The 11241-nt window shown below is 28.0% G+C and overlaps 1 protein-coding gene across 1 annotated transcript; it reads right to left on the bottom strand.

Moving 5' to 3' along the window:
* Positions 1-480: 480 nt before the first annotated feature.
* LOC136078839 (uncharacterized) lies at positions 481-1053 on the bottom strand. Its single transcript, XM_065794654.1, has one exon. The coding sequence runs from the start codon at positions 1051-1053 to the stop codon at positions 481-483; it is 573 nt and encodes a 190-aa protein (XP_065650726.1).
* Positions 1054-11241: the final 10188 nt, after the last annotated feature.

An 11241-nucleotide genomic window follows, 5' to 3' on the forward strand; every position in this document is an offset into this window, starting at 1 on the left:
TACATCTCGATATCACCTTATTTTTAGTTTCACCAATGTATATCGAACCGCATGAACATTTAAGCTGGTATACGCCAGGGTTTGTGTTTAGTGGTAGTTTAGTTTTATTGTTGCAAAAAATATTTTTAAATTGGGAGTTGATGTGAAGATAACCTTTATGTTTTGTTTTCGAAATTCTTTACGAAGTTTTGGACCATCAATTGCTATCCAAGGTAGTTTTATAAAGGGTTGGGTATCTAATGGTTGACATGTTGTGTTTTTTGAACCGTTTTTTAAATAGTCTATAGTAATATTATTTAGAATGTTCTTGTCGTGGCCATTTTTAACAAATATGTCTATTAGAAAATCAATTTCTTTTTGAAGGTGTTTTTGAGAGCAAATTCTTTTTGCACGACATAAAAATCCTTTGAAAACGCCAATAATAATGTTAGGATTAATGTTTGAGTTAGGTTTAAGTTGAACATTTGTAATAGCCTCCTTTCAATGTATTTGAAATTCATAAGCTCCAGAGCCTGTGTTTGTAATAATAATATCTAGGAAATTGAGTTGTTTGAGGTTGTTTTCAAGTTCCACTGTGTATTTTATGGCAGGATGTTGTTCATTAAGGATGTTCAGGAACATTTGTTGTTGTTTTATTGAAGCGAAGCGAGCGTGACAATCATCTACATATCTCTTGTAAGTTTTTGGATCGGATGTATAAGCTATTGCTATGTTAAGGGCCTTTCTTTCTATATTTTGTAAAAACGCTTCCGCCATAACAACCATTAAAGATAAACCTATAGGACCTGAATTAGGAATTACTCGGATATTGTCTTTATATAAAAAATAGCATATGCTTAATGAAAGTTCAACTAATTGGTGAATGTCTGCAAGAGTAAGTTTAGTTCGAGTTTTTAAGTCATCAATGTCAGCGTTCAATATATCAATAATAACCGGAATTGCTTCGTCAATGGGTATGGATGGATATAAATTGAATATATAAAATGAAACTTGAACTTCGTTAGGATCTATTATCCATTGCTTGGCTTCATTTACAAAACTATTAGAATTCATAAGTCTATTTTTATTTTTGTTCAGAGTCGGTTAAATAATTTTAACAAGATAATCAGATATTCCATAAGGTGGTGTGTTAATTGTTGATACAACGGGGCGCATTGGGTAATCTTTTTCTGGTTTGTGAGCTTTAATCATTCCGTAAATCCTTGGTGGGTTACAATCTGATGGATACATTTTAAAGTATGTATTTGTGTCTAGCTTACCTTCTTTTCTTAATTTGCACAATTGTCTTTGAAATTTAGTAGTCAATGTGGATGTTTTAAAAAAAATTTTTTGTATTATATTTTGGCTTTTTAGTGTTATCTTTTTAACGGTTTGTTTTTACTATAACGATTTCTTTGTAACTATTTTATTTATTATGACGCTGATCACGATAGATCAGCGAAATATCGAAATAATTATATATTATTAAAAATATATATATATATATATTTTAAAAAAAGTTTATACGCAGCCGTATTTATTGAATTCTAACCATATATATATATATATATATATATATATATATATATATATATATATATATATATATATATATATATATATATATATATATATATATATATATATGGTTATATGTATATATATATATATGGTTATATGTATATATATATATATATATATATATATATATATATATATATATATATATGTATATAGTATATATGTGTATGTATGTATATATACATATATATACATATACATAAATAAATATATACATATAAGTATATATAAGTTCAGTTAATTACAGATATCTTGAACCTCCAGGGGACCAATGAAAACGGTTCGACTAAACGAATGTTTGACTTGAGCGATGTATAACTGCCTCCAAGGTTTGTGTTATGTGTGTGTATATGCGTTGATGTATGATGTTGATGTATATGTATCTTTATCCAAAAAGGTTAATATCTTGGTGGATAATGAAGTAAATTGGGCACGGGTCAGTAATGAGTTGTTTTTTTCCCACTATTGACCGCTTAATGTTCACATTCGCTTGTGAACAATGTGAAATACAATATTACTTGTACAAATGTACCTATAAAGATATTGTTATTTAGATGCAGTTACCCGATGTTCCTAAATAAAAAGACTCAATGCATTAAAATATAACTTAGACTGTTTAAAGTTTGCACCATATTGATTGAATAGTGGAAAACGTGCATCAAATCAAAATTAGTCTGATGACAGAAGGCGATAAAAATATATATGATTTTGATATTGATGATGAAGATAACGATATCATGATTTTATCAAGATCGTGTTGAAAATAGTTTTAATTTTGTGTGAGTTTTTGTTTTAAAAATGTATAAATTAATTTTTTGGTTTTATTTGCTTTCAATAATTGCTTTTCAATATCGATAATTTAGTTACCTGCGTTAAAAAAATGGTACAGGGCAGATTATTTGTAATACTATAACAACAGTTAGTATTATAATATAAAACAAACAATACTAATATTAATAATAAGTGAAAGCTGTAACAATTGAGAACAAGATGTGCAGTACAATAGGATAAGATATTGTACTATTTGAATTTGAATTTGAATATTTTTAATGTTATTTGTAACTTATATTATAATTTTGCTAATTTTTTTTTTTTTTTTTTTTTTTTTAGATTTATTTATTTTTTTAGATTTATTTATTATTTATTGTTTTTAACGATTTTCATGTGAGTGTGTATTGTCTATAATTGTTAAATGTGTTGATTTTAATTAGTTTATTCTTGTTAAAACTACTGTAACCAACAACAAAAAATAAAGTTTTTAAATTAAATTAAATTATTACAGCTATTATAAGTTTATGAAGAATTATTGTTTCTTTTCTTACTCACAACAACACAATATTGAACAAAAAGTTGATGTTTTTTCGAATTAAAAGAGTCAGGGCGCAAAAAGTTGTTTTTTTAAGGTTTATAAACTCGTATATAAGTTGATTGAATCAACGCTAAATCAGCGTTAATCTAACGTTGATTTTTGGTTTGTTTTCAACGTTGATTAAACGTTTGGTTTTAACGTTAATTTGCGTTTTTATTTTAACCAAAAACCATTTTTCAACCATAACTTTTAATGGTTTTTCAAAGTTTTTTCGACGTTGATTACACTTGCTAAGTGCATATAACACATGTGTTTTTATATATTGTTTATATATAAGCGCTACTTTATTTCTATACAATAAAGTTGCGCTTATTTAGAGAACCTGCTTGAAAAGTGTTGATTAATTACAATCGGTTTAAAAGTTTATAAAATGGTTTGTTTTTCAATTACATGAATAAATTTGATAGATCAGTGGTATAATGCGCTGTCATCGGTGCCCTTTTGTGAGGGTTCAAAACTGCCCGTTAACAAAATATATATATATATATATTTTTTTAAATTTGGCCATATATATTTATTGCAAAAAAATAAATATAGCAAAAAAGACTTGCAGTTGTTTAAATAAAATTTTAAGTTTTTCTAGCTAAGGGTTTTCCTTTTTTCTTTTTTTTTTTACCTCCACAGCTGCACCTTCTGGAGTAGCAGGACTGCTAATTAAATTTTTTCTTTATTAAGTTTCAAACCATAGCTTTTTTTCACACCATTTACAACTTATTAGGACTAATTACCTGAACACATTAATAACATCTTAATCATTACACATACGCAACAAATTTTTGCCAGTGTTTGGATGTTTTTAAAATTCTTAGCTTTTTTAAAAATCCTTACGTTTATTATAGTGTATAATATCTTTACATATGTTATATATATAATATCTACAAAATTTCAAATGTTTTTTATTTTTTATTTTAAAAAATCAATAAAGATTTGAAAAACATAAAAAACGTTGCCAGTGGTTGGATTCGAACCAGGGTTTTTTTGTTCAGAAGCTCTGCGAGCTAACCACATGACCATGCTGAAATGTCTACTAACGAATATTTTAAAAGTATATAATAAGTAAAAGACGTATGTTTTAAAGTGGTATGTTTTAAAATTACATAACTTGAAGTTTAAGTAAGTTGCATAATTGCATACACTTTTGTTCACGTTTTTTTATAAAAAAAGTGCTGCAACTTTTTCTCACCAGTACCTCAATGGCAATGGTTGCCTAGGGTTCCGTGTCAAACTTGCTCGAATAAGAATTACTATTAAGTAGCTTCATATATAGTATGATATATGTCTATGCGCTTTATACAGCCCTCGTAATTAGGGTCGGCATTCGGCAATGCCAACCTAACTGCAAACATGAAAGTGTTTAAGGTTGGCAAATATAGCTAACCCAGTTTCTATGTTTTATAGTAACTTTTTTGTTTCAAATATTTTTTGCCACCTGATGCCGAACTCTTACAGTTTGAGTCGGTAATTTATTGCCGACCTCATTTTTCCTAATTCCGAGGGTTGATATATATATATATATATATATATAAATATATATATATATATATATATATATATATATATATATATATATATATATATATATATATATATATATATATATATATATATATATATATATATATATATATATATATATATATATATATGTATGTATGTATTAAGGAAGTATTTAGTTGATCTAAACAATAATACTAAATCACTGACAAAGTCGATATTTTGACTGAAGAGAAAAATTTTGACAAATTAAAAACATGCATACTCAGTATTCTTGTTTTTAGTAACTTCTTTCAGCATTTTTTTAGTTAGAACATTGCTTTTATTGTTCAACCACTACACCACTTCCGCATTAAAATGAAATAAAAATGACCGCAAAGACACAACTTCACCGTATAAATAGTAACTGGGTTAAGTAAACAGTAAATGGGTAAAGTAAATGGCTAGTAAATCTTTAGCAATCTGTTCAATAATAAATTCTTTAACTTTAGCCAAATATCACCTATGCAACACTTAGTTGTATAGTTGATACCAAATTAGTTGTATAGTTGATACCAAATTAGACATTGAACTATAATTTGCATTTTAGTATAATTTTTATAAATTTTTTAATTTAAAATTAAAGCCATATCTAAGTCACACCTAACAAGGTTGCAAGCAACCTCTATTAAGTTGGTAGTTACTATGAAAAAAAAAATTTGTTGAGCAAGGAAACAGTTAACAGAAGACTTGGAAAGTTGTAGGTTGTATGAGTAAGGAAAATATGAAGATGGGAGAAAGTTCCAAAAGGTCAAAGTGCGGGGTAAAAAAACTGGACAAATAAAAGTTTTTAAAGCATGCAGGGACAAATACAGTAAAAGAATGAGACTTTGCTGAATGACGAAAAAAAAAGAATGAGTTTTAGTTGATGGAACTAGAGATAATAACTTCTAGAGATAATAACTTCTTCAGCGACCATGATAGTATTTGTAGAAAAGAGATTGTATATATGGTTACCATGAAAGGTTAATATTAAATGATAATCCAAGAGGACTTTGTAAGAGTGTTGCCATTCATTATTGTAAAAATGTTGACCGTAATGCAATTGCATTTTGCATATTTTCGACAAATGAAAGCTCAGCGGAGAAAAATATTAACAACTTGGGAGAAAAGTGATAAAATACATAAAGCTCCTTCTCTTCCAAAAGACTAGTTTCCACATTTCTTTAATGTCTCATGAAAAATATTGAAGAACCTTGTTGTGAAAGTATTTAGGGAGGCTTCAGAAAAACTGGATTATACCCACTTGATCGAAAACAGGTGCTAGATAGACTTTCTAAGAGAACATTTACAAAGAAAGATGTCATTGTAAAAATAGGTTCTCATGTCAGTGATTCTTTCATAGAACTTTTAGTTGAAGCTAGAGGTGATAATCGTACACCCGCTAATAAAAAGCGACATAAAGTTTTCGTTGTCCCAGGAAAATGTGTATCATCAATTTATGTGGTTAATATGCAAACAGCTATAAATACAAATAAGACAAAGAAAAAAATGGCTGTTGTAAAAAAACCATGTTTTCCACTCTTGAACAGCAAATGATTACTGATAATCTATTGAATAACTCTAGCACTAATAGTTTGATGATTGATGCATAGTATTTTGAGTTTTAAATATTAATATGGTTTTTCTGTGAGTTATATCTTAAATAAATTTGTAAGTTAGCTTCAAGCTGTTGTTTTTAATATTTTTTTGCCTTAAAAATATTTCACCTAATATCCATGTGTCTGTGAATATGTAAAGTATGAAACGATTAATCAATAATTATAACTTGCTTTTAGGTGGCCAAAGTCACCACCACTATAGGGGTGACTTTGACTTATCTTTAAAATTAAAAAAAGGGTTAAAGATATAATTCTTTTTATTTTTATTTTAATTATTTATTTCTTTAGCATCATGCACACCTAATGCAATTTATACCAACATATTAATCATTTATTATTAAATTAAAAAAAAAAAGGTTTTAAATTTGACCAAAGTCAGCTCATTTTACGGTAATCAATAAGTTAAAGTACTGATACTTAAAGAGCAAATGAAGATAGAAATTTTAGCAAAGTAAAATGACACTTGGATGAATGTCTTAGAGATTGTTTTTAATAAATAGCTCTAAAATTCACTTTAATACTGAATTTCTATTTAATATTCTGAGTTGATAGCATTTTTAAGAAAAATATGGTTCTGTCGATTATTAAATAATTTAATTAGTTTATAAAAATAAATGTTTTAATAAGCAGGGGCTTAGTGCTCCCAATTTTTAAAAAAGGTGATTGAAACAATCGAATAGCATTAATCAGATATATAAAATCTATGTTTTAATTTTATAAACATTACAGAGATGTACTTTAAATTGAAAACAAAAGTTATTTATTTGTAGAAGTAGTTTAAAATTTTCTTTAATATAGTTTTGATAATTAAGCTTAATGCTGCCTTTATTGAGCAGAATGGTTTAGACATACAAAAATCCTATGCAACTAGTTGGACAATGGCAAATGCGATTCTGTCATATGTCTGCCAACCAGGCATCCAAGCATTGTAACATGTACTTTCCAGCACTAGAGCTCACAATGCACCTGCCTCAACATCACTACTACATGTATCACTGTCAACATCATTGTCAACTGCAGCATCATCAACAGAATTATCCCCGTTATCTTAAGCTCCTGCAGAAAGACCATAAACACCATTTTCTACTTCATCCTCACGAGAGTCTTTTATTAGAGATTTTTTTCTCAAAGAACTTCAGTTTTAAATTTCCGCAAACTTCTGGACATGGTAAGTCAACTAGAATCAGGTTTTGCTACGGAGAAAGCCTAGCAGGTGATGAAAATTTGCAGTTAAGTTCATGTCATTTACAACTGTATTCAAAATATTAGGATTTGCTAACTTCAAGTCTTCAAGTATTATATATAAATAAATATCAATATTTTTCATGTTTTAACTCTATAAAAATATGAATTACATTTACAAAATCTTATAAATAGATATTTTAAGATTTATAAATATTAAAACAAGTTTGTAACACAAATCTAGTCTTACTGAAACTAAATTGTTACATAACCATTTAGAATAAAATACATATAGTCTTTTCGCCACATAAAATCAGATATATCATTTAACTTGTAAAAATCATTATTAGAAACCCAACCCACATCCGCGGATGTGCGCTGCGTCCAAATTTATTTTGATAATACACATATTAAACAATGTATTTCAAGTCTCAAATTACTGGACCATCTTGGACCGAAAAAGTATTCGACTGTATAAGTGAAAAAAGTACGTCAAATTGGCAGTCTTTTAAAATCATTTTATTTGACATAACTTAGGCGCAAAATAGTGTTGCAATAGCTCATTTGAAAGATAATACTTAATAGTATTAAAACATGAAATAAGAAGAGAGGTTTTAAAAATAACAACTGTTTATTGGTTATTAGTAACACAAAAAGTACTATCAAATTAAAAAAAAAAAGTTTTTTATTCTATTGTTTAGAAGTATACGACATAATATTTATACAAAAATATATATATTTTATAAATGCTGAATGTTTAAGTTATAAAATGGTATATAATAATGTAATTTTTGAGAATGGATTTTTCTACTTTTGTCCACCATCTGGCCCACAGTGCATAAGTATAAACTTATAAATGTTTGGAGTTTGCTCCATGTTTGAAACACCAAAAAATGCTGAATACACCACTGCGGGAATCAGTAAAGAAAATTAACAAACTGCCTAGCAAACATTGTTTTAGTGGATTTTCAGTGGACTTATATAGGCATTTTCTTGCCGTTTATTGGAGACTTGCTCATCCATTACTTAGTAAACCATTAGTGACAGCCGCTTTAAATTGAAAGCTTTTCAATTACTTTCCGATATGTTAATAGTGGCTAGTTATTGGCTTGCCTTTGTTGGGGGCTGCCACTAATGATTCACTAAGTAACCGATAGCAAACCACAGCCGTCCGCTCAAAATGTCCATATAGGTCCATCTGAAATTCCGCTATAAAATGTTTGCTGGGTGATTTTTTTACGAAACTAAAACTTTGATTTATATTTGTGCTCAGGGCCGGATTTACACCCTTGGGGATCCAATGCTAAATAAACTTTGAGGGCCCTCAAAAATATTTTGAATGAAAAAACATTATATAGTATTTCAATTACTTTTCGATATGTTAATAGTGGCTAGTTATTGGCTTGCCTTTGTTGGGGGCTGCCACTAATGATTCACTAAGTAACCGATAGCAAACCACAGCCGTCCGCTCAAAATGTCCATATAGGTCCATCTGAAATTCCGCTATAAAATGTTTGCTGGGTGATTTTTTTACGAAACTAAAACTTTGATTTATATTTGTGCTCAGGGCCGGATTTACACCCTTGGGGATCCAATGCTAAATAAACTTTGAGGGCCCTCAAAAATATTTTGAATGAAAAAACATTATATAGTATATATAGCATTAAACTGTTTATCGTTTGTTTTTCTGTAATCAATTCTTTAGTTTAGCGCTACGGCTTTTATATAGATTTGTTCTAGAATTCCTTTGTACAAAATCAATCTCTCGGGGATTAAATGTTGCAGTTGTAAATGATTCTAATAGAACTTTACAAAATATTAATAATTGTCAAGAGGGATTAATATTGTTGCAATTATTACAATTATTTAAGTACTATTTTTTAATAACTCCTTAATGACCCTAGCACACATTAAATAGGACCCTTTTTGGAGCTTCAAAAGTTGTGAGGCCCTAGGCTGCAGCTTCGTTAGCCTATAGGTAAATATGGCCCTGTTTGTGATACTACGTGTCTTTTACAGTGCACAAAATTTTATTGCGTAGTACGGAAGTTTAAGTAGTTTAAGTAAAAAAATTTGTTTACAATAATCTCTTTGTGTTCAAAAATTATTACCATACATAAATATACTATTATTACTATACATAAATTATTACTATTATAAACTATAAGTTTGAACCCCCTCAATTTGAAAGGGCTACAAATTTTGGAAGATCAAAATTTTTTAACTCTAAGATATTATTCTACAAATTTTAGAAAAGTACAAAAATATATTTTTTAACTTGTTGCTCTATCTTTTGGGGCAGTTTTTCACCCAAGCCTCTAGGAGTAGGAAGAATGAAGGAAAAAGGAGAATAGCTCTGTGAATCATAGCGTAAATGGCAACTTGGCATCGATGTTTAGACAACTTTTTAATTTGGTCGGATAGTGTCAAATAGATGATACATTCAGTCAGCTCCAATTTTTTTCTTTTTTTTTTCGTTGTTCCTTTTCTCAAATATTCATTCAATAAATTTCTACAATAAGATATTTAAGATAAAATAAAAAATTTGTTGACAACAAGAAAAAAGTTAAAATAAAACAAATATAAAATTACTTTCTATAAAAAAAAAAAAGAAAAAAAGACATGGTAAGGCTTGCAAAGACCTTCAGGCCTCGTTTTCAAAAGCCTCTCTTTAGTAAAATAGTTTGCTTTTTATTGCTTAATTAGTAAAAAAGTTTTCTATTTTAACCAAAGGCTTATGAAGAGATGTATTTGAATAGCATTTGAAACGCATGAATATAGGTATGAATAGATTTAACCGATTGTTTAGAAGCAAAGGTATCCCCGCTATTAGTTGTTATGAATAGCAATACCAAAACAATAGGTAACAGCCGTGTCGCATGGGAAAACTAGGGAATATTTGACTGACGTCATTGCACATTATAATATTTATATATTTCCATGGGAATATTGGATTATACGTATAAAGTATATTTATTATTTAAGCCATATTAAGATTTTCTACGTAACTCAAAAATTAGCTATTCTTTTTTTTTTTTTTTTTTTTTTTTTTTAGTTTACAATTATTAATCGTAATATAACAATATAACAATACATAAACTTGGTATCTGAAAGAAGATCCAAAAGATCTTGCCGTCAGAACCATATAAAATATATCAAACGTGTATATATAATATAATAAAAATACAATTGATTTAATAATTATTAACAATGTTGAATAAACAAAAACAGAAAATAATTTTACATTTCAAAAATATTTATATATATTGTCAGTAGAAAGAATAAAGTTTTTTAATTTAGTTTTAAAAACGGAAAACGAAACTGACAAATCAAAATTTGGAACAACAATTTTGTTTCATAAATACGGTGCTCGATAGTTTATGCAAAATTGATTAAACTTTGTTTTTCAAAAGGGTTCAATTATTAAATTATTATTTCGTAAAGTATATTTGTTTATAGCTTTATGGGTAAAAAGGTCTTTAAAAATGAACAATGGTTGTTCACTTTTACAACGAAACATAAAACATAAAATATTATAGACATTGAGTTCGTAAAAGTTAAGTGCTTTAACGTTTTTAAACAAAATATCAGAATGAGAAAAACGATTTTCAAAACATATTAAACGCATTGTGTGTTTCTGACGATGGTAGAGATTTCGTAACTTACTTTTAGAGGTACTTCGCCAAACAATATTGGCATAAGTTATATAGCTATGTATAAATGAGTAGTAGAGTTGAATTAAATTTTGTTTATTTAGATAGTATCTGACCTTATATAGAATTCCAATACTTTTGGCCAATTTAGTAGAAATAAAGTCGATATGATACTTCCATGTAATATTTTCATCAATGTAAATGCCTAAAAATCTTGTGACCGACTCCTTTTTTATTTCAATTTTATCAATGAAAAGTTTAGGTAAATTATTTGGTAAAAAACGCTTTTTTGCGAGGGAGTGGAAAAGGATCCATTTTGTTTTGCCAATGTTTAACGTTAACT

Source organism: Hydra vulgaris, chromosome 03, assembly GCF_038396675.1.
Source record: "Hydra vulgaris chromosome 03, alternate assembly HydraT2T_AEP".
Classification (NCBI taxonomy): domain Eukaryota; kingdom Metazoa; phylum Cnidaria; class Hydrozoa; order Anthoathecata; family Hydridae; genus Hydra; species Hydra vulgaris.

Excerpts from the sequence above, each read along its gene's own strand:
- LOC136078839 (XM_065794654.1), bottom strand. The coding sequence starts at position 1,053 with ATGAATTCTAATAGTTTTGTAAATGAAGCCAAGCAATGGATAATAGAT.